The following is a 25062-nucleotide window of genomic DNA, read 5'->3' as shown; positions in this document are numbered from 1 at the left end:
TTGCTGACTCATGGCTCTTTGTTCTCAGTCAGCAATGAGCTTGAAGCACCTCAGGCATTCACAATCCTGCATGTTATAGCCAACCAAAGAACACCTCACAAATAACTCCTTATTTGGAAATGACCTTCAGTCCAGCAGATTACCTGAAGAGTCTTTGTGCCTTCTATAAAACACTAATCAAGTCCAGCATGTCAAGCTCAAAATGGAGAATCGAGTGTCTTCACAAAATGGCAGCCTCCATCCCCCAAGCACATGGCAAGAACAAAGACTGCTTCCACTGTCCTTGATTCATTTGAATTCACTGATTTGAAGATTGTCACTCTTTCTGGCCAACAGGAGTATAATACAAGTTTAAGGTGAGGTGAAAAGATTTAAAAGGGACTTGTTCAATTCTTCCACGCTTGATGGTGGATATTTGGAATGGCAGCAAGATATGGTCATAGAGGCTTGTACAGATACACTTTGTTTAGGCACAGGGTTAGAAAGGTTTAAAAGAATGTGAGACAATTGCAGGGAAATGGGACTAGCTCAAATAGCAACTTGGTCAGCATGGATGAGTTGGGCTGAAGGGCCTTGCTGTGCGTTGCATTTTGACAGTTCACTATAAACTAATCCCAAATGGACAGACTTCCATCTGCCCCTCCCGGGCCACACTTCAATTAGAAGTGTGAATGCCATACGAAACAACAAACTATAAACCTGTTTGTGTGACTGGACACACCATTCCCATTTGAATTCAGTAATGGCAACTGTTCCACATCCAAGGAAACCAATCCAAGGATTTTGACAATCTTGGCACATTCTACATTAGTTTGTTAGAATACCAGCAGGACTAGATATAATGGCACAAAATCCCACCAGTTCCAGAGAGGAGACGATGCTAAAGAATGGTGAATGAAATGTGTGTATTCTTTGTTTTGTCTAAAACGCATTTGTTAATTGTGACTAAAGCCTATCCTTAAGTATGTCAGAATTTGTTACTCTCAGGCAGATGGTTCATTTATTATGTGCCCTGTTGTATGACATGGGTGATCATGGTCTTCCAGTGACCATGATTATTCTTGGTAAACTTTTCTACGGAAGTGTTTTGCCATTGGCTTCTTCTGGGCAGTGTGTTTACAAGATGGATGTACCCAGCCATTATCAGTACTCTTCAGAGATTGTCTGCCTGGTGTCAATGGTTGCATAACCAGGACTGGTGATATGCACCAGCTGCTCATAAGACCATCTCCCATGGCTTTATGTAACCCTGATCAGGGGGCTAAGCAGATGATACGCCTTGCCCAAGGGTGACCAGCAGGCTAGCGGAGGGAAGGAGCACCTTGCACCCTCAAAAGGTAGAGATGTATCTCTACCCCGCCAGATGCAGATCATTTGATAGATTTTTGTGCTAATAAGCCATTCAGATGGAATATCTCCACTGTGCCATGGGAGAAATGCTGAAGGCAATAGTACAGCTAGTGGTGATGCTACCCCACTCCTGGGTTCAGTCCTTTCTGGTTTGTATGTGTGAAGTTTGTACACTCTTCCTGGTCATCATAGAACACAAGAACAATCTAGCACAGCACAGGCATTTTGGCCCACAATGTCGTGCTGACCTTAACCTACTCCAAGATCAATCTGTCCCTTCTCTCCATTTTTCTGTCATCCATATTCTGATATTCGCTCATCATAGAAAATGCAGACAGCTAGGTTAATTAGTCATTGTGTAGGTGAATGGTGCAACGTGGGGAGAGTTTATTAAATGTGAGGAGATTAGTATATACTCTGTAGGTCCTTGATGGTTAACATAGACTGAACTCCTGTGCCGTGGTGATTCTGTCACCAATTAGATACAGGGTGTGCAGTCTCCATTTGGCGTCTAGCATGAAGGATGGTGCATGAAGTGAAAGAGTTCTTGAAAGTGGAGTATTTCTTAAATGGGAGGAAGGGTCTTTATGTGTTTTCTAACCTAATATTTTCTTGCCTTTCTAGGATGACATGATGGAAGAAGACACACCATTGTCCCTCTACAGCTACTAACAATCTGCTGTCAAAACAGGATCTCATCAACAGTGCAACTTTTGTGTTTTGAAGTATTGTTGGCTGGGACATTGAGGACTGTAACATTTTTAGTGTGAGCTAAACTTGCATTCAAACGTATCTTTTTGTTTTCTTTAACTTGTGGCTCAGCTGGGGTTGAACATTGGTCAAAATTGATATTATCCTCTCCCCGAGGTATTTCATTTGCTATCCATAGAATTTTAAACATTATTCTATTTATTCAAACACACTTAAATCAACTGGCAAATTTTTAACTTATTAGTAGACCAAAAAATGAGAACCTTTCTCTCTGCACCAAACACATCTTGAATAAGGTATTGTAGATGTTCAAACATAAACCAAAGGAGCTAGCATCCAACATTCCTCTTGACAGGTATTACTGTTAGTTTCTGATGTCCTAAGCATATACTATGATTCCTTGAATCAATATCGATAGGTTTCAGAATGTGCAGTATTTATGGAATTAGTAAATGGATGGAATGTTTTGAGTTCCAATAGTCCCGTTTTTTTTTTCGCATGCTATGGTAGTGTAGTGATTAACATGATGTTAATGCAGCTCGGTGTCGAAGATTGGAGTTCAAATCTGGCATTCTCTGTTAGAAAGCCATATGCGCAAGTCCTCTGTTTCCGCCCAGAGTCCAAAGACGTACCAGGTAGTAGGTTGATTGGTGATTGTAAGTTGCCCTGTGATTAGGATAGGGTTAAATTGGTGTGTTGCTGGGCAGCACGGCTTGGTGGGCCGAACAGCCTGTTCCATGCTGTATCTCTAAAGGAAAATAAAATAAATGCTGGGAATGATGATTGTCTGAATTTATTAGAATCCAAGCCTTTTGATTATTAAATTCTAAACTTGAAAATGGGTATCTGACTTCTAGATTGCCATTACAACTGAGAAACACAGCATGCTGGATGCTGATTACAGACAGACCATGGAATTGGCACCATGTGGCCCACACCTTGGCTAGGTTTGCTTCTATCCCATGATTGGTGATCCTGTTGTAGGCTTCCCAGTAGTTTGTGGGGAATTTTTAGGACAACTCCAATTTAAAAAAAAAATGGCAACTCCGATTTTCAAAACAAGTGCTGTGAGTCTGTAGGGTATGAAGAATGTTGTGGAGGTTTTGTTTGCTGATCAACTATGGAACACAACTTCCCCCTTCCATCCACTCCATATCCAGTCATAGAGCCAGATCTATTACACTGTTGAAGACTGATCTTGCTGTGTATCATCACAGTGCAGTACTCATAAGGATAGGTCTGTTACCGTACAACATTAGGGTGGAATGGTGGGGATGGGTTTTTTTTGTAACAGTACAATATTGGGGATGGTATAGTTATCGTTTTAACATGGTACAGTGGTAGACAGGTCTGTTACAACACTAGGGTACAGTACAAGTGGGCAAGTCTGCTACTGTATACCAGGATGCAGTGTTGTGGGTAGCTAATACAGTATTATATACTACAGTACTGATGGACGCAGGTTTAATTGTCTTAACGGTATAATACTGGTGGGAATGTCTCTTACTGTATAACATTAGTGTAGAGTGCTATGTTCAAAGTAGATTTATTATCAAAGTACGTCACCATATACAACCTTAGTTTGTTTTCTTGCGGGCATTCACAGTCAATCCAAGAACATAAGATGAAAAGTCCTTGAGAATGAGTCCACAGGTTCTTCCCTCTGTTTCAAGAGCCTGATGGTGTGAGTCCTGAGGCTCCTGTACATTCTTTCTGACGGCAGCAGCAAGAACAGAGCATTGCCTGGGTGGGGGGGGAGGGGTCTGCGATGGATGCAGCTTTCTTGCAACAGTGCTCAATGGTGGGGAAGGCTTCACCTGTGATGGACTGGGCAGTATCCATTACTTTTGTAGGATATTCCTTTTGAGGGTGTTGGTGTTTCCATACCAGGCTGTGATGCAACCAGTCAACATACTCTCCATCACTCATCTATCAAAGTTTGTTAAAGTTTTAGATAGCATGCCAAATCTTCGCAAATTTCTAAGGAAGTGGAGGTGCTGCCGTGCTTTCTTAATAATGGCACTTGCGTGCTGAGCTCACGACAGATCCTCTGAAATGGTAACATTGGAGAATTTAAAATTGCTGACACTTTCCTATGTGGATGGGTTTTTCTCTCCCCCCCCCCCTCCCCCCGGTACTAACTGCAGTTTCAATAAGCTTTCTGCAGTAGCTGGTCCAAACCCATTGGGATGTAAGTTAATCTTGAATTATCATTGCTATATTGGCCTCCCTGTTGGATTTCATTGACAGACATGGCAAGCACAGGAACCTGAAGTTCAATTGTCATTGAGGGTGGACAGGAAAAAAATGTGCCTGCTTCCTGATTCATGGAGGGGAAATGTCTGCTTTCTGACAAAGGTGTGAACAGCTTGCTTTTATGTTAAAAAAAAATATTTTTGAGTGACTTTGGAAAAAGTAAATAATTTCTCCTAAATGGGTGTGAGAAGTGATTTGTATAGTAAACTTTTTCCTCCCTGCAAAAGTAGAACACTGCATTTCCGTCTCCTTTTAGAGTGGGCCAGTAGTCGTGTTCCCAGCTCGAGCCTTCGGGTAGCCACTCTGTTGCTGGAGCCCAGGACAGGATGGAAGTTTTGAGCTGTTTAGGCGGTATTTCTTTTCTGTCTGTCTGTCTGTCTCTCTGTATCAACATTATTGAAGATACTTATTTTATGAGCAGACTATTTCTTAATTGTGCATTCTGTTAGGATTTTGGAGAGTTTTTTACTTTTGACTCCTGGGCTTTTGATAATATCATCACATACAGGCTTTGCAACACAATTTACTAAATCACCCCAATTTTAATAGCAACTAGTGTGAAATGGGACCAGTGGTATAAATTGTATTGAAGAGTCAATGTTCCCCTATTTGCTGTAGCTGAAATATTTTTAGATTGTGCTTAAGTCATTGTCCAGATTCAGCAAAGTGAACAATTTAATTATACTTGTATTGAGCTACGAAGATTTTTTTCTTCTGTTACTGCAAAAGACATATTGTGAAGAACATTCTCTTAGATTGAAATGCTACACGGACTGTTGATTCAGTGATGACATATAATGCTGCAATTCTGAATGAGTAGTTTCCGTGGTGCAGTTTCTATTTAAGATCTTTGTGTAAGGGAAGTGACTTGAAAGCGTATTCTAAATTGTGTTAATTTTGTTAGGCTCAGATGTCTAACCTTTGTTGGGTCTTTGGAGGGTGGGAAGAACCAAGTGATCATTCTTGTTTAATGTGGAACTGCTCAGTGCACATTGAATTTTTCAGGTTTGTTTTGAATTGGTCTTGCTTGTTTCAGAAGAATTTTCCTTCTGAAATATGAGTACTCGTGTTTGCATCCTTTTAAATACACAGTATTAGTTTGCTTTTTTTTTTGTTGTCCTTGCACAGATCAATTGAAATTGAACCTTAAGTATTTGTGCACTGGCTACAAAATTAATTTCAGGCAGTTTTTTTATTTATGTGTGCAGGGTTAGCTTTATGGCTGTGATGGTAATAACTTTTGTAGATAAAGTATTTACATACAGTAGATTTTAAAATATGCCACTTTTCCTTTAATAAGTTAGTGAATTGAGTAATAAAATAGTCAAACTGTTGTTCACATGGAGGTGCTGAGAGTTATCATGGAGATGGATCAAGTGTTGAAAGGTTTGTAAAAGTTAGTCTTTCACTGCTTTGTTTCCAGTCTTTTTTGAGTGAAATACTCACTGACTTCCTTTCAGCATCCTTCTGCTTTACGGTAATCTCAGTCGACAGCTGATGGTGCTTAACACATCTGAGCTCACTCCTGTGAGCCAACAGGATGAAGGGAGCGATACTGATTTCCGTGAGCCTGTTGTGCCTTTGAGTAGGATTGTGGTTGACTCGTATCCCTCGCTTGCTTTAGCTGCTTTCTTTTCAAACTCGCTGGAATTTTGGGGTAACGGCACCAATCTGCAGAAACATCCATGGCCTGATTTGGGCTGTACATTCTGGACTTCCACAGGAAGAGGAGGATGTCATGTTGGACAGGTATGAGATTGGACATGAAAATGTCTCTTCTTTTCCTGCTGGTATTTGTGTAATTTAAAGCAGAAAGGACTTTTTAATACCACCAGTTGAAACTTCCTCTGCACTTAACACAATTGGATTTGAGTATTCTGCTGTTGAAATGTAAGTTTTTTAATATTCCAAATCCATTGCTCTAAATGCCAGTGGTGATGTACTCTGCAAACCTTTGCATTTTTGTCTGTAAGCATCTAGTTGTATCCTTCTGCTGTTTTGTCAAGAAGAGGCACTCTATTGCCTATTCTGCTAGCTGGTTGCAGTCATCAGCTGAAGGGCTGATGTAGTTTCTGCTTTTGCCAGTGTCATGAGTGCTAGACTTGCTTTCACTGGGCTACTACCTTAAATTACTTTTAATGAGAAAGGGGAAGGAGGAATTGCTATTACTCCATCAGACATTTCATTTTCAAACAGTATTATATAAAAGCCTGAGCCTTGACTATCGTGTTTTTGTTTAAATCTTAGTGAAATATCATTTTTGAAATCTAAGGAGTTGGGTGGAACATTAAATACATAAAATGAAGTATGTGGTTGCAACAGAAGCAAAATGCTGGAGGAACTCAGCAGGTCAGGCAGCATCTATGGAAATGAATAAACAGTCAATGTTTCAGGCAGAGACCCTTCTTTAGAACTGGAAGTGGGGGGGGGAGGGGAAGGAGGACAAGCTGGGAGGTTATTGATGGAAAAGGTGTAAAGGGCTGAAGGATAAATCTGATGGGAGGAGGAGGAGCACTAGGGGAGGGGGGAGGGTTGATGGGCAGCTGAGGAGAAGAGGTAAGAGGCCAGAGTGGGGAATTGAAGGGGGGAGGGGAGAGATTACTCTAAGTTAGAGAAATCTATGTTCATGATCAGGTTGGTGACTACCTAGATGGAAAAATGAGGTGTTGTTCCTTCAGCCTCAGAGTGGCCTCATCGTGGCAGAAGACCAGGCCATGGACTGACATGTTGGAATGGGGATAGGAATTAAAATAGTTGGCTACTGGGAAATCCTGCTTTTTGTGGATGAAGTGGAGGTGTACATCAAGGCCACTGGATACTATAAACAAACCCAACAGATTCCCAGGTGAAGGAATGTTCGGGGCCCTGAAAGGAGATGAGGGAGGAAGTGAATGGGCAGGTGTAGCAGTTCTGCCACTTGCATGGGTAAGTGCCAGGAAGGAGTTTATGGGAGAGAGCTGAATGGACAAAGGGAACCATGGAGGGAGTGATCCCTGTGGAGAGTTCGGGGTTGGCGATGTGGGATGGTGGTGTGGGGAGAGGTAAAGATGTATTAGGTGGTAGATGCTATCTGGCTTGCTGAGGTCTTCTGGCACTTGTTTTGTTGTTCCCAATTCCAAGATTTCTAGTTTTCTTGTGTCTCCTGTTAATTGCTATGTTCCTGTAATCATTATTCTGAATGTATTGCACAAATGCCCCCTGGTGGACTTCTGTATTCATAGCAATAGGGAATAGAGAAAGGATGGAAATATTTTCGTGCTGTTCTTTTGTTCATTAAGCTGTAAATAAAATCAAATTCACACAAAACTAAATTATTCCTTCTTTAAATATTAACACCTTAAATTGAATGATATTTTAAAATTGTTCTGCAGCCTTCAAAGTTAGATGTGTATGAGCTGGGTAAAACTTGTTACTACTTCAATGTCTCTCCAATTTTAAATCATTGCCTCGTCTAACCATCAACTGAAACATAATAATCCTGCTAAAAAGATAAATTTATCAAAGTAACATATACAGAAAGCTAGAAAAATTATGTTAGATTTTGAATGAACAGGCTTTTAGCATTTTCCTAGAATTCGCAAGACATGTTTGCAATCTTGGTAGTCTCCAGATAATCTTTTAAATTTGAGGTTTTGTAATTAGGGGAGAAAACGAAAGTGGGGAAGCTGATGGGAAGACTTGAGAGAGATAGTTGTTTAAGAGATAATATTCTGAAGTACTATTACCAAGTCTTTTGGGTTCATCATACAGTAATGTCTGCAATTTTGAAGGTATTAAATGCTATGCCTACTCACATCTAGAATTAGACCAGCAAAAAGAGACTATTCAAGTCCATGAACCAATGCAGAACAAGCCTGATACTGCTTGTATGAAAACCCATAAAAGTACTGAAACTCTTCTAAGTTTTGCAACCTATTGGAAGGAAGAACATTGCTCAAATATTTCTGCGTTAAAGAAGATGCTGATTAAGATATAGAAAGTGAACATCTAGCAATATTTACATAGTAAGTTCTTAAGGCAATGGTTCCTGGGGGCTCAACGACTGGCCATGGATTTGGGGTAGTAAAAGGAAATTTCACACCAGATTTTTGGAGGTATTCTTCCATGCTCTGCATTTAGCCATGGAAATGTTTGCTATGAAAGGTTTATGGAGTCATTGTTCTTATAATAGTTAACATTCCGTATTGACTGATTTCATTATGGAAGAAACTGAACAATTAGCTGCTATATCCCAAAGTAGTGGCTTATGCAAACATTTAGATTTGTCTGTTTTGGAGAGAACACACTTTTTCCAAACCATATGACCATGGGCTCGAGCACTCTGTATCTGAAAAGATGGTAACAACATGTTTTTCAAAAATGTTCATCTTCCATAATATACAGTGGCATGCAAAAGTTTGGGCACCCCTAGTCAAAATTTCTGTTACTGTGAATAGCTAAGCGAGTAAAAGATGACCTGATTTCCAAAAGGCAAAGTTAAAGATGACACATTTCTTTAATATTTTAAGCAAGATTACTTTATTTCCAACTTTTACGGTTTCAAAATAACAAAAAAGGGAAAGGGCTCGAAGCAAAAGTTTGGGCACCCTGCATGGTCAGTACTTAGTAACACCCCCTTTGGCAAGTATCACAGTTTGTAAACACTTTCTGTAGCCAGCTAAGAGTCTTTCAATTCTTGTTTGGGGGATTTTCACCCATTCTTCCTTGCAAAAGGCTTCTAGTTCTGTGAGATTCTTGGGCCGTCTTGCATGCACTGCTCTTTTGAGGTCTATCCATAGATTTTTGATGATGTTTAGGTCGGGGGACTGTGAGAGCCATATAACCATATAACAATCACAGCACGGAAACAGGCCATCTTGGCCCTCCTAGTCCGTGCCGAACCCTTAATCTCACCTAGTCCCACCTACCCGCACTCAGCCCATAACACTCCACTCCTTTCCTGTCCATATACCTATCCAATTTTACCTTAAGTGACACAACTGAACTGGCCTCTACTACTTCTACAGGAAGCTCATTCCACACAGCTATCACTCTTTGAGTAAAGAAATACCCCCTCGTGTTTCCCTTAAACTTTTGCCCCCTAACTCTCAAATCATGTCCTCTAGTTTGAATCTCCCCTCCTCTCAATGGAAACAGCCTGTTCACGTCAACTCTATCTATCCCTCTCAAAATTTTAAATACCTCGATCAAATCCCCCCTCAACCTTCTACGCTCCAATGAATAGAGACCTAACTTGTTCACCCTTTCTCTGTAACTTAATTGCTGAAACCCAGGTAACATCCTAGTAAATCGTCTCTGCACTCTCTCTAATTTATTGATATCTTTCCTATAATTCGGTGACCAGAACTGCACACAATATTCCAAATTTGGCCTTACCAATGCCTTGTACAACTTGTACATGGCAAAACCTTCAGCTTGCGCCTCTTGAGGTAGTCCATTGTGGATTGAGGCGTGTATAGGATCATTACCCTGCTGTAGAAGCCATCCTCTTTAGATCTTCAGCTTTTTTACAGGCAGTGTGATGTTTGCTTCCAGAATTTGCTGGTATTTCATCGAATTAATTCTTCCCTCTACCAGTGAAATGTTCCCCATGCCACTGGCTACAACACAAGCCAAAAGCATGTTCGATCCAACCCTGTGCTTCACAGTTGGAGAGGTGTTCTTTTCATGAAATTCTGCACCCTTTTTTCTCCAAACATACCTTTGCTCATTGCGGCCAAAATGTTCTATTTTAACTTCATCAGTCCACAGGACTTGTTTCCAAAAAGCATCAGGCTTGTTTAGATGTTCCTTTGCAAACTTCTGATGCTGAATGTTCTGGTGAGGACGCAGGAAAGGTTTTACATCTGATGACTCTTCCGTGAACGTCGTATTTGTACAGGTGTCGCTGCACAGTAGAACAGTGCACCACCATTCGAGGCTGCTAAATCTTCCTGAAGGTCTTTTGCAGTCAAACGGGGGTTTTGATTTGCCTTTCTAGCGATCCTACAAGCAGTTCTCTGGGAAAGTTTTCTTGGTCTTCCAGACTGCAACTTGACCTCCACCATTCCTGTTAACTGCCATTTCTTAATTAAATTACGAACTGAGGAAACGGCTACCTGAAAACAGTTTGCTATCTTCTTATAGCCTTCTGCTTTGTGGGCATCATTTGTTTCAATTTTCAGAGTGCTTGGCAGCTGCTTATAGGAGCCCATGGCTGCTGATTGATGTGACACGGTTTGAGGAGTCAGGGTATTTATAAAATTTGCATCATCTGGCCTTTCCTAATGATGACTGTGAACAAGCCATAGTCCTAAAAAGCTAATTAATGTCTGAGACCTTGGTAAAAGTTATTTGAGAGCTCAAATCTTGGGGTGCCCAAACTTTTGCATGGAGATCAGTTACTACTCTACTCACTTAACTATTCACAGTAACAAAAATTTTGACCGGGGTGCCCAAACTTTTGTATGCCACTATATTAGTTCTTAAAATTGTGGCATTTACCCCTCTGAGATCTCTCCAGTGGAGAAAAAACTGCAGTTTTAAAAAAATAGTATTTTATGGAACCTTAACATTTTTTTGGGAGAAAAAATTGCTAGCCTCACAGAACTGCTCAAAATGCTAAAATGATAAACCAATCAGTGGTGTTAAAATTGTCTTTATGATTTTACTTAAGTTAGTTCACGTTCTAAACTGTTGACCATGTTTTGATCTGCTCTTCAACTACCTTTTGTTACCAATATACTGTGTTTTTCCATTCACCTTAAGTATTCAACAGATTATAACAAGGGCTGAGCAAAAATAACGTAATATTAACTATGACAGACCAATCTTTAAATTGAAGAAATCTTGCAAAACATGTGCATTTCAGTATTACAGTTTAACTGGATAATGATGAAAAATGCAGTTTTTAATAAGGAGAAAAAATGGTTATTGCTTTTGACTTGAGCAGGCATCCTGTACAATTATTGAAGAAAAACTTCAGTTTGCTACATGTTAGTTGAAATTTAAGTTTTAGGATACTTGTATGTAGTAACATAACAGTACTTTTAAGGTAACAGTATGGCCTAGATATTTGCATTTTAAGTTATATTTGGTTATTAGGTAAAGATTTAGGGCTCCAAGGGAAAATTCCAAAATAGTGCAAGGAATTGTAATGTGCAGAATTGAAGCAGCATGTATCTCATTGGTAGACTTTGCACCCCTACTGACAATGTATCAGCCTGTTGATATTGCTAATTTGTCATTTTTTGTGAAATTTTACTTGTGAAGTGAGACTTAAAGAAAGTTGATCATTTACAATCCTTGTGATTTGCATCTGATTGTGTAAAAAGTATACTTCTAAATTTGAGTGGAAACAGTTGCACTATTTGAATTGTCTTCAAATGATCAAAGTTGTGCAGAAAACTGCTGCAAACATGTGTAATTTTAGTTTCCTATGGAATGTTTGTTTATGGCAAGAAGTAGGAAATGTTCTGAATGTTAATTTTATACAATTGTCTTTGTTTTCTTTTATTAAATTGATTTTCCCTTCAACTTGTGTGAATTCATTCATAAGTTATTTGCGTTGAGGTTGAGGTGTAATGGGTTGTCATATGGAATCTGGGGTATCAGTGAAGGAAATGAAATTATTTCCCCCCCCCCCCCGAAAAGTATCAAATCAAGGGAATAGCTCAACTGAGCAGAAGTCGTGCAAGGGTCGAAAAAATCGTATTCACTGAAGTTTCATCTTGGTTTATTTAAACAGCTGAAATTCTTGTTTGTAGCAGACATCCATGAAAACAAAGTGTGCCCTGAAGAGTGAGTGACAGTAAAATTGTTAGAACCCCTATTCCCCCCCCACACACACACAAACAGCAGCAAAGCATCAACCCTCCCCCACTTCAGCCAAAAAAGCACCATCCGTCCCCAAGGTAAGAAATAGCAGTCTCCAAGAAAGACCATGATCTGCAGTACAACAAAAACTGATTCCTCACCTGATAATTTGACATGCCACAAGTTCTCTCTCTCCCCCTCAAAGGGGCAGTGAGGGGTCAGTCAGCAAGAGAGGAGACAGACAGAACAACTTGCTGATTTACTGTGTTCAAAGTCTGCTGCGTTGCTTTTTCCAAGTTCTCCGACTCAAGGATCGGCAACAAACTCTCCCCACAGAGAGAGGGGCGATCTGAATACAGAGCCTGACGGCTGATCCAATGTTCTGTTTTCTCCACACCAGCATAGGGCTGCAAAGACTCACAACCCCAAAGGTATGCTTGTCTTCGAGGCAGAGCCCTTGGGATATCACGAGCAGCCAGTTGGTGAGCCCTCAGGAGCGGGAAGCATTACTGTAAAGAATGTACCAGGTTCTAGATTTTCTTCTATAACACGTTTTTGATGTCCAATAACAATCAAGATCTAAATACTTGCAACAGAAACATGCCAGTCTACTGATGGATAATTTACAATAGGACAAATACCAGGGCAGGGCTTGGTATTTTTCTGTAAATGTTAGTTGAGAATGATTTTTTATGGGCATAGTACAAAGAGTTGTTTCATGTTTAATCTTTCAATAGAAGCCCAAAAATGTTGATTGGTTTCTCAGTTTAAAACTTCAATTTTTTTTTCATTGTTTAGTTTGTACATACCAATGCCCTGCAGGTTAAATTCTTCCTAAATGCATCAGTTTTCTAATTAGCTTGGTAAGTGCTGCATTGTTTTCAATGTCTATACCTTTTGAAAATAATCCATTCATCAACATTCACGCTTTCTGATATAAATGTTAAGATGTCACATTTATTCAGATTTAAAGTAAAACCAGAATTTCTGGTCTTAATTCATCTAGCTCCCTTTTGATTGTTATCTAATTACATGAAGCTTGTCACCCTACTCCACAGCTTAACAGCCTGGACAAGTGGCACAAAGATGATATTTAATCTGCCTCAAAGGAAATGCTTTGTCCTGGAAGCTGTCCAAATATATTCAACTTTCTGCACTTTTGTTCCACTGAAATTTTATGGCAATTTTAATCCGGTTGCAAGTCAGTGATCTCTTGTTAAACTATCGTTATAGTAAACTGTTCTATACATGAACATCTTTCCTTATTTTCTCATAATAGTTTGAACATGATGGTTCACCACTTCCACCCTAACCCGAGAAAACAGCCCTTCATGATCCACACAATCTCAACCCTCTTATCACATTTTGTTGTCTTAAATCCGTTACCCCTCCTGGACCATAGGGTGCTGACAGCAGCTTGCCAGACTCCTTTGTCCTGGGCAAGTTGTTGTCAGGTGTAGCCCCTCTTCTATATATTTTCCAACTGATTTAGCTAAAATCCCCATCTTGTAAAAACCCAGAGCTACAGAAACACTAACAAGAAGCTCCAAAGATCTCATCCCTGGAAGAGTAAGGATCTTCAGTTGTCTTTCAGCAAGTTGAAGGATGGAAATGATCCAATGACCTCTGATAAACTACTACAAAAATAAAGTTCTCAGAAATTAATTCTCCTGGGGAAGATTAAGAGATGCAAATTATTTATTTTGGTCATGATTTTTTAAAATCAAATTTGTAAATTAATATTTTAAATGTACACTGTATAAAGCACACTTTTATAATATAATCACATGATACTCTTTCTAAAATTCATAGATAGACATACTATGGTACAACACCCTTTTTAGACAATGTTTTGTTTTTGATATACTTAAAGCCTAAAGCAAACAATTATTTAACATTTTTTTTCCAATCTATCTAGCCACCTATAAGTAATTTTTACGGAAAACCATTCCTTGATTAACAACTTCCATACCCAGACGTAATCCCTAATATTGAAAGGTACAAAATTAACCTGGTCTAGCAGTTGCCCTTTGTCCAGTGTAAAACTAAGCACCTTTTGCTTCACTGAACAACTCAAAGGGAGCAGGATGCACCATTGTGGAGTTGGGAACTTAATTTTTGTACCAACTGGACAGGAGTGTTTTGAGCAATAATGCTTTATCAAATGCTTTATATTCTCTAACATTATTCTGCATTGACACTCTCAATGAGCTTACCTGTGAATATTTAAGTTTACTTTCCATTTTTCCTGCAGGATGTCATTTCATTTTTCTTTCAATGACTTCACGTCAGAGGGAACAAGAGGTAGAGTTGAATCTGAACACGGAAATTTGGAGTCAACAAGTTAATATTTCATGTTGCCTCTTTCATTAAGATGGTGTTGCTGTTCTAGAGTGATAGTTTGGGAAGACTATGGGTATAAATAAGATGTGCAGGATATCAGAACAGCTCGGTTAGTGAACAATAGAGCTTGAATGTGGTTACCTTCTAACCTGCAAATGACTATTGATCTTTCAAATTATTAAATTGGTTGTGATGCTGGTGGTGTTGCTGGCAGAACTGCCGGTTACAGCCTACAGGACAGGTTGTTTGATGTTACGGATATACGAATCATGCACTGTACTGCCACAAAACAACAAAATTTGTGACTTATGTCTGATAATAAATCTGACAGGGTACAAATCTTTTTAAGGACTGCAGTCTTTAGATAGAAAGAAAGAAACCCATCTCTCCTATTTCCCAATAAAGGAGGTCTGCACCTCCATGGACTTGCTATCTTTTGGTAGACATCTGAATTTCTCCATGTCACTTTGAAATATTTTGACATCTGACTATTCCTATAGTTTGATAAATTGGCAGCAGACATCTAGGGTAGGTGGATTGGTTTTTATACCAAAATGGATAAATGCCATTGTATTTGCAAATTATTTTTAATCAAAGTGATGGTATGAAGCCAAAGCATGCACAAGGTTTATACACAATGGAATCACTGGGTGAAACCCTTTTAACCATGAAACATATATATTTAGTTTAACAATGTATTTAGTTTACAAAGACTGTTCTTTTCTCCTCGGTCTAAAGTCATAGTTGAACTAATGTTTAATGTTTCTGATTTTGTTTCTATTGTTGGGTAAGCAGGATTTTAAAACAAAGATTTAAAAATTATTTCCAAGTAATTACACTTTAAACAAACATAGTGCAATTTCATCTCCTTTTAAACAATTTCTCTTGGTGTTACCCATTTTTAGTAACTGCTTTCCCCTATTAACCTTGTTTACAACTATTAATTCAGAATCACGTCTCTGGTTTACCAGTAGTCCATATGCAAGCATGAACAATTGAGAAATGCAACTAGAGATTATTTCAATAACTATGATTAATTTCCCATTTTGTTCCACCACAGTATGCGTTTGGTGGCAGAAAAGTGGAATTAATACTAAAGCAACTTTTGGATAAATCAATTATTTCACATTTGTGTAAATAGGTGCCAAAGTCAGCCCCCTTTTAAATTAACTGACAGATTCTATAATAAATCTGATATTTTAGTTTTTGTTTCACAGAAGGTAAATGTAGCCTGAGAATTTTATTGCTTTATCTAGAGATGCCGCACAGAATAGGCCCTTCCAGCTCTGAGCTGAGGGAGGAAACCAGCACTGCTAGAGAAAGTGCACACATTCCATGGGGAGGACATGCAGAAAACACCACAATTGAAGTCCAAACTCCAATGCCATGAGCCTATTTTATAGCCTCTTATAAGCAGCACACACATTTGAGAGTGAATTGGATGGGGCATCACTGTTAGTGCAATACCACTGTCGTCTACCAATTTCTTAAATCTAAGTGTTGATTTTAATTCTAACCATTGACCATCAAACTTTTAAAGTGATCAGAAATGGACTAGGACTTGAAATCCTAATATTAAACTTTCGGTAGCATAAATATAAACTCAAAACATTGATTTGTCTGCCTCAAGTGTCACAGCATTAAGAATAATAACTCCAGCCTTAGGAACACACACAATTTCCAGCATCTGCAGATTTTATGGTGTTTGAGCTCCAGTCTTTGAACTGAATTAATTTGATTAAGGGGAAGAAATTTTGAGAGCATAAAAATCCTTCTGAGCAATTTTTGCAGTCATGTCCCCTTGCAGGTTTCCAGTTCCTGGAGACTCCAAACATCAGGATAGATCACTGAGATTCAATTCAGGTGGGCTGTCAGATAATCCTTCCAAGTTCACACTGACATCTTCATCTGAAGACATTTTTGGTTCTCTTTCATCTTCCCTTATGCCCAAAGGGGAGCTGCATTTGCCATCTACAGTGGAAGAAAACACTGAGTTTATTAACTGCAATCATTAGCTCAACATGTACACTTTCTGAAGTAATTGGTAGGGAAAATACTGCAGAATCCCGCCGACATCTTGACAACAATTTCTTCTGATTCAATCTATTTGTAAAAAAGAACCATCAAGGTTTTTGATCAGTCTTGTGTTTTCTTATTTTCTATCCACTGGCAGAGAAAGCAGACAGGCTAAAAATTCTAGCTGTATGAATAAGTGACTTGCATGGGTATCATGCTACCTTTTCGATGGCAAGTTATACTACAATATTAGGAATGGAAGTAATGAAGGAAGTACCTAATGTTAGATAGTGTAACCATAATTTCAAAATCTTGTTACTGCTTAGAAATCTTGTTATCTTAGAACAACAACTGAAGTTATACCTCATCATGTGGTCCCTGGGACAGGAAATCTCTGGCTGCCATTTCAATCACAGTGGATGCAGGTTAATTGAGCCATTGGTTAATCAAGGCAGCTGCTTATTTGGGACAAATCTTAGAGTTAAAGCTAATAGAGAAAATAGCTTAATTGGAACAGGAGACTGTTGCCAAGCTTCTAACTAGAGTCAATCATGTGCACAGCATGTGGACATTAGAACTTGGAGTGAACAGTTTTTAAATAACACCACTTGCATGAATTTGTGTTCAAAAAGCAGTGACTTCTGTCATTGATAGTTGGCACATAATAAGCAGCAATATAATTCAGAACTGTTTTGCTTACCTTGGTTTCAAGCTTAGAGATGCCAGAAATGGCCAGGAGTGAAAATGGATGATTTCACTACTTCAAGTTAGGCAGTACAAAGAATTTGTAATTATCAACAATAATCGTGAATGTCACGATGAAAAAGAAGATATGGAAGATGCAATCGTCAATAGCATTATAGGAAGGCGTTTCATTATCTACACTGATTTTGTTTGTTTACAATTGAAAGAACATACACTGTATTAATTCCTGTCAATAACTATTAGGAACTAATAGACAGTTTTATAGTACTGTAGTAGTTTTGGTAGTGGTCTCATTTGTTCTGTATTTCAGTTAATACATAATTTGGCACTCAAGTAGTAGTTTGTCTTCTTTATACCTTTTTTTAAACTATTTCCATGAAGCTTCGTCAAATTGGGGCAAATGCTTAATTGAACCAAAATGTTAAGGTTCCAATGTGTCCCAGTTAACCAGAATCCACTGCATTTCATCACAATCTACTCCCTAGTATTCTGCCAGGTTTACTGTAACCACAGCAATGAAGTATCGTAGAACCAGTTGATTAGTGACTAGTCTATCTGATATACTGTAAAATTAATGTGTGGTATAGATGCACAGTGAGCTGTCTTTCCTTGCCATTTGCATCAACTGCTGCTGCAAACAAAGTTTAAAGGGAGTATAGAAACCAGGGCCCCACCAAATCAGAAGTGTGCAGGGCAGTCATTACTTAGTGAGCCAGATTTCAAACCATCAGTTTCCAATAGGACACAGAGCAGAGTATCTGAATTATCTTTCTTTTAATATCTCCGCCCTTCCTGCCTTTCTCAATTATTATTTTTTTCTTGTTTTAATGAAATGTTAACACTTCTCCCTCAAATATTTTCTTTTATTTCAAAGTTCCAGTAGCTGCAGCTGTTTGCCTTTGGAATATGAACTTTGTTATCCAATACCATGGAACTATCAAAATAAATTTTTTTTCATTTGGATTACAAATTCAATTATTCTACAGATCACTGCTTTTAAAGAAAGTTGAGCCATATCACCTTAGATTTTGTGATCCAGCATCAATCTGTTTTTCCAAATCTTCCTGCATATTGAAATTGTCCCTTGACTATCGTAACATTGCCCTTAACACATGCCTTTTTTATCTCCCATTCTAATTTATATCCCACACCCTGGCTACTGTTTGGGTGCCTGTATATAACTTCCACCAGGGTGTTCTTAACCTTGCAGTTTCTGAACTGTACCCTCAAGGATTCTAATCTTCCAATCCTAAGTAAAAAAAAATCAAATCCTTTGAGATGACAAACAGATTTGTTGAGAATTCTCACAAGAAAATGAATGTCAGAGTTTTAAATGGTGAGATACATGTACTTTGAGAATAAAATTTACTTTGAAGCTTTAATCCAAAGATTACTACTTTGGAGATTCTGCTTTTCAGCCTCTTCCCCAATTCCCTATGACCCCCTTTTCCCTCATTTCCAACTGTTCTGAGAAATCCTGGACTAGCACTTGGAAGGCAACACACCATCCTGGCTTCTATTTCACAGCTACAGAATCTGCTGTCTGTACCATCTATCACTATCGCTCTGCCAAACTTTACCCTTCTCTGCTGAATGTCTAGGAGATGGCTGTTTGGAGCAGCTTGTGGTTGAGTCCTCTAGGGGAAAGGCAATTGTGGATTGGATGTTGTGTAATGAACCAGATTCGATTAGGGAGCTTAAGGAACCTTACAAGACAGTGATATGATAGAATTCAACATGCAGCTTGAGAGGGTAAAGATAACATTAGATATAGGAGCAGAATTAGGCTATTTGGCCCATCAAGTCTGCTTTGCCATTTCATCATGGCTGATCCAATTTTCCTCTCAGCCCCAATTTCCTGCCTTCTCCCCCTAACCCTTCATGCACTGACTAATCAAAAACCTAGGAACCTTTGCCTTAAATTTACCCAACGAGTTGGCCTCCGCAGCCATCTGTGGCAACAAATTTCACAGATTCACCACTCTCTGGCTAAACAAATTCTTCCACGTTTTAAAAGGAAGTCCCTTTATTCTGAGGTCCTCTATGATAAGAAACATCCTCTCCATGCCCACTCTTGAGGCCTTTCACCATAGGTTTCAATGAGATCCTCCCCTCATTCTTCTGAATTCCAGTGAGTACAGGCCCAGAGCCATCAAACACTCCTCATATAGTAATCCTTTCATTCCTGTGAACATCCTCTGTCATGTCAACACCCTCTTTGTTAGTTAAGGGACCCCAAACTACTCTTAATGCTCCGAATCAAGCCTCACCAGTGCCTTTTAACCCCTCAACACTACATCCTTGTTTTTAATCTTCTAGTTCTCTCAAAATGAATGCAAACATTGCATTTTCCTTCCTCACTACTGATTCAACCTCCAAATTAACAATGAGGAAACCTACACGAGGACTCCCAAATCCCTTTGCACCTCAGATTTAAGAATTTTCCCTCTAGTTAGAAAATAGTTTGCACTTTTATTTCTTCTACCTAGGGGAATAACCATACACTTTCATTACTGTATTCCATCTGCCACTTCTTTCCCACTTTCCAAATCTATCCAAGTTCTTCTGCAGTCTCCCTGCTTCCTCCACACTAACCTGCTCCTCCACCTATCTTTGTATCAACATAAACTTGCCCAAAAAGCTATCAATTCTGTCATCCAAATTATTGACATATAACGCAATAAGAAATGGTCACAATATCAACTCCTGCAGAACACCACTAGTCACCAACAGCCAAGTAGACTAGGCCCCCTTTATTCCCACTTTTTGCCTCCTGCCAGTCAGCCAATCTTTTACCCATGCTAATATTTTTCCTATTATACCACAGGCTCTTATCTTATTCAGCAGCCTCATGTATGGCTCTTGACAAAGGCCTTTTGAAAATTCAAATACACAACATTCACCAATTCTCCTTTGTTGATCCTTTTTGTTACATCTTAAAATAATTCCAATAGATTTGTCAGGCAAGATTTTCAATTGAGGAAACCACGCTGACTTCAGCCTATTTTATCATGTGCCTCCAAGCACCCCAAAGCCGCAACCTTAACAATTGACTTCAACATCTTCCCAACCACTGAGGTCAGACTATCTGGCCTATAATTTCCTTTCTTCTGCCTCGCTCTTTTCTTGAAGAGTGGAGGGACATTACAATTTTCCAGACCTCCAAAATTATTTCAGAATCTAGTTATTCTTGAAAGATCATTACTAATGCCTCCACAATCTCCTCAGCCACCTCTTTCAGAACCCTGGGGTGCAGACCATCTGGTCTAGGTGACTTATCTACCTTCAGACTTTGCAGTTTCCCAAGCACCTTTTCCCTAGTAATGACAACTTCAGTCACTTGTGCGTTCTGACACTCTCAAACTTCTGGCGCACTTCCAGTGTCTTCCAGAGAAGATCGCTGCAAGATACTTACTCAGTTCACCTGCCATTTCTTTGTCCCTCATGAATACTTCTCCAGCATCATTTTCCAGCAGTCCAATTATCTACTCTCACCTCTGTTTAAATATCTAAAGAAACTTTTGGTATCTTCTTTAATATTATTGGCTAGCTTACCTTTGCATGCCATCTTTTCCCTCTGTTTTCAGTTGCCTTCTGTTGCTTTTTAAAAGCTTCCCAATCATCTAACTTCCTGCTAATTTTGCTCGATTATGTGCCCTCTCTTTGTATCAGTATTACAGTGGAGTAAAGGGAATTTGAGGCATGAGAGAGGAGCCAGCCAAAGTTGATTGAAAGGGACTCTAGCAGGGATGATGGCAGAGCAGCAATAGCATAGGATAGATACACCCCAAATATGAAGTATTCTAAATAGAGGATGTGGCAACCATGGCTGACAAGTGCAGGCCAGCATAAAAACAAAACACAGGGCATATACTGTAAAATAGCAAAACTTAATGGACAATTAGAGGATTAGGAACTAAAAAAGCCATAAGGAGAGAAAAGATGAAATATGAGTAAGTTGGCCAATAATACAAAAGAGGATACCAAATGTTTTTTTCAGATATATAAAAAGTAAAGGAGAAGCGAGATTGGATACTGGACCTCTCGAAAATGACACTGGAGAAATGAGGAGAGGCACTTGGGAAGCTGAAAGGTCTAAGTCAATAACTCAGATGGTGGCTGAAGAAATTGTGGAAGCATTAGTAATGATCTTTTAAGAATCACTAGATTATGGAATAGTGCCAGATGCCAGACAAATGGAAAATTTCAAATATTATTCCACTCTTTAAGGGAGAGAGGCAAGCAGAAGAAAGAAAAACATTGGCCAGTTAGCCTGACTTAAATGTTGGGAAGGTGTTTGAGTCCATTATTAAGGATGAGCTTTAGGGGTACTTGGAGATGCATGATAAGATAGGCCAAAGTCAGCATGGTTTCCTTAAGGAGAAGTCTTGCCTGACTGACCTGTTGGATTATTTGAGGAAATAACAAGCAGAATAGACAAGGAGAGTCAGTGGATGTTGTTTATTTGGATTTTTCAGGAGGCCTTTGACAAGGTGCCACACATGAGGCTCCTTAAAAAGATAGTAGCAGAATGAAACCATTTGGCCCATCGTCTGCTCCACCATTTCATTATGACTGATCCAGTTCCCCTCTATTTTCCATTGCCCAAATGTCCTGCCTTCTCCCCATGTCGCTTCAGGCCTGGAATAATCAAGAATCTATCAACTTCTGCCTCAAACATATCCAATGACTTGGCCTCCACAGCTGCCTGTAGTAAGGAATTCCACAGATTCACCACTCTCTGGCTAAAGAAATTCCTCCTCATCTCCATTATAAATGTACGTCCCTCTATTCTGAGGCTTTGTCCTGTGGTTTTAGACACTTCTACCATAGGAAACATTCACTCTATCGAGGCCTTTCACATTTATGGATTTCAACGAGATCATCCCTCATTCTTCTGAGTTCCACCGAGTACAGGCTCAGAGCCTGCAAATGCTCCTCATATGATAAGCCTTTCAATCCTGGAATCATTTATATCAACCTTCTTTGAACCCTCTCCAATGTCAGTACATCCGTCCTTACATAAGTACCCCAAAATTGCTCACAATACTCCTGGTGAGATGTTATCAATTTTATAAAGCCTCAACATTACATCCTTGTTTTTATATTCTACTCCTCTCAAAATGAATGCTAATATCACATTTGTTTTCCCCACTACCGACTCAACCTGCAAACTAACCTTTAGAGTATCCTGCACAAGAGCTCCCAAGACCCTTTGCAGCTCAGATTTTTAAAATATTCTCACAATTCAGAAAATAGTCTACGCTTTTATTTCTTTTACCAAAGTGCATGGCCATACACTTCCTGACATTGTATTCCATCTGCCACTTCTTCACCCATTCTCCTAATCTAATTCCTTTTGTAGCCTCTCTGCTTCCTCAACATTACCTGCCCTTCCACCTATACTCTTAGGTCCACAAACTTGGCTACAAAGCTATCAATTCTGTCAACCAAATCACAGACATAATGCAAAAAGCCGCTTGTGGAACACCACTAATCACTGGCAGCCAACCAGAAAAGGCTCATTTTATTTCCACTCTTTGCCTTCTGCCAATCAGCCACTGCTTTACCCATACCAGAATCTTTCCTGTAATACCATGGGCTTGTAGCTTGTCAGTGCTTCCTTCCAGTCAATTTTGGCCATTGAATCATTACTCCTATTTCTCAAAGTCTTAGATTTTCTTATTCTGCTCCTAGCTTGATCTTAATCATGAAATTCTTCAAATCAATGGTTGCCACTGGTCTGCTTCTCCCTAGCTACTAAACTGAAATTAATGGTCCTTATGATGCATGGTTGTCAACTTAACAACAATGAAGTTGTTTGGTCTAAAATTTTAATGTCCACAGCAACCTTCCCTGGGTCCTACAATATCTAGGTAAGCTGCCTTAAAAAGTTATTAGTGTCTAGTTCTGATCTGAAAAACAAGTGAAAATTCAGCAATCAAACCAAATCCTAAGCTTAAAAGCTATCTATCAACTCACCATTTGGCATTTTTATTTAAGGAAAGTAGCCTCCTCCCTAGCAGGTACAGTAGATTCATGATGAACAATACATTTTAGGTTTGAGACTAGATTCAATGGGCTATAATGACACAACTGGATTTTCTAATCAGCATTTGCACTCAAAAGATTTCCAGACTTTACCTTTTCTGACTGGTGTACTTAAAACAAGATTTTGTAGCAGGGAAAAGTCATCATCTGAGCTAATGTCTGCCAAGCTGAGAGTGCTACTCAGGTAGGAGTCAGAATCTTTAAGTGGCGCAGTCTTTGGTTTCTTTCTCATTTGGTGCCGTCTTCGTGCATCTGAAATGACATAACAAATGAAAATCTATTTCTGAACATCTAAGATGTCTCTACATGTAAAGTCAAGATGATGCTGCAGTGGGTTTGGCGAGGGTGGGGTTAGCATATCCCCATTTTAAACATTTTCTGAGCCTATATTCCATTCAGCATCCAGTCTTGCAAAGTAATCTATTGTGAATTTTTGCATTTGTACATATTATTGAACATGCTTCCAGGGGAAAACTACAAGTTTAATTTTTTGCTCCGAATTCCTAAGCTCCATCCTAGATACATCATGTATTATAGTGTACAATTATTTTATATATTATTAACTTTATGCCATCTGGCAATTGGATGAGATTTTATTTTAATCAGCCTCATTGAAATTAAGTGATAGCTGCTCTTATTCTGACTGAACTCTTTCTAGATGGTTTTTGGTTCTTTTCATTCTTATATTGGTTCACTTTTCATGCAGAGTGAGTCATCAGTATATGGTAGCATTTGGCAACCTTGCCTACTGCAAGCACCACATCTAAACTCGTAACCAAACTATAACACATCTGCCGCAAGGTTCACTGGATTGTAACCAAAAAGTCAGATCTGGGACCCAAATGGAGTACGCCCTGCAAACAGCAATGCCACACCAGTTGAGGAGCAGATAACTTCTTTTGCTCGGTTTGACAGGGACAACGACGAACCAGTGATGAAGGCCTTGACACTGAGGAGCACACAGCACTGATAGAGAGCACAAGAGATGAGACGTACTCTCCACAATATCAAAACATGAAGAACAGCTGGACCAGATGGCATACCCAGGTGGATCCTCAGGCACTGCACTGACCAGCTGGCAGCGGATTTTAACAAAATCTATAACCCCTCTCTGTCCCTTGCTATGGTCCATGCATTTTTCAAAAACATCAACTGTCATACCAATTCCAAAGCAGTCAGCGGTAACATGTCTTAACAACAGATCAGTTGCACTCACCCCCATAGCTGCATGTGAGACTGTGACACATCTCACAGTAAGAACACATCCCTGCTACTCTGGACCAGCAGCAGTTCGCCTACAGGGCAAACAGATCAACCGAGGATGCCACTGCTAACACACTCCACGTCGTACTGTAACAACTAGAGCACAAGGTCACCAATGCCAAAATGCTTTTTATTGATAACAGTTTTGCCTTCAACACCATACTCCCAATAAGTTGACCACAGAACTACCCAATCTGGGACTCAATGCATCAGTTTTCAACTAGATTCTGGACTTTCTTACAAATCGCAGCCAGACAGCATACAAGACAAGTATACTGCTGCAGCTTTGTGTACTGAGCCCACTCGTTTACACTCATTTCATGTATTACTGCACCCTTGCCTATGCCAGCAACTCCATTATTAAATTTGCAGACCACAGTAACTGGATTAATTAAAAATAACAACAAAACAACAAAGAGGAGGAGCAGAAACTGTCTGAAGGTGTAATAACCATCACCTTACCCTCAATATATATAAAAAAACAAAGAAATGATTATTGACTTCAGGAAATCAAGGTATTAACAAGCTCCACTACTCATAAATGCTGAAATAGTGGAAACGGTCTCCAGCTTT

At 39.3% G+C, this 25062-nt stretch overlaps 2 protein-coding genes across 5 annotated transcripts in view; one reads left to right on the top strand and one right to left on the bottom strand.

Annotated features, from left to right (window-relative positions):
• LOC132401864 (mucin-2) overlaps window positions 1-11832 on the top strand; it is a 72002-nt gene extending 60170 nt beyond the window's left edge. Inside the window, exon 5 of the mRNA XM_059984160.1 lies at window positions 1975-11832. Within this exon, the coding sequence (XP_059840143.1) occupies window positions 1975-2022 (48 nt within the window). The 3' untranslated portion in view covers window positions 2023-11832. The remainder of the gene's footprint in view (window positions 1-1974) is intronic.
• Window positions 11833-12139: 307 nt separating this feature from the next.
• Window positions 12140-25062, bottom strand: part of LOC132401862 (uncharacterized) — a 48284-nt gene continuing 35361 nt past the window's right edge. For 3 of the 4 annotated variants that reach the window (XM_059984155.1, XM_059984157.1, XM_059984156.1), the window contains 2 exons: window positions 23320-23478; window positions 13787-16425 (listed from right to left, as the gene is read on the bottom strand). In XM_059984155.1, coding sequence (XP_059840138.1) covers window positions 16289-16425; window positions 23320-23478 — 296 coding nt within the window. In that variant the 3' untranslated portion in view covers window positions 13787-16288. Of the gene's footprint in view, window positions 12621-13786; window positions 16426-23319; window positions 23479-25062 lie in introns of those variants that run through there. The other variant, XR_009514729.1, reaches the window with a different exon arrangement.

The sequence above is a fragment of the Hypanus sabinus genome, chromosome 11, assembly GCF_030144855.1.
Source record: "Hypanus sabinus isolate sHypSab1 chromosome 11, sHypSab1.hap1, whole genome shotgun sequence".
In the NCBI taxonomy this organism is placed as follows: domain Eukaryota; kingdom Metazoa; phylum Chordata; class Chondrichthyes; order Myliobatiformes; family Dasyatidae; genus Hypanus; species Hypanus sabinus.
The sequence above is the reverse complement of the archived record's forward strand: the minus strand, read 5'-3'. Positions and strand labels throughout refer to the sequence as shown.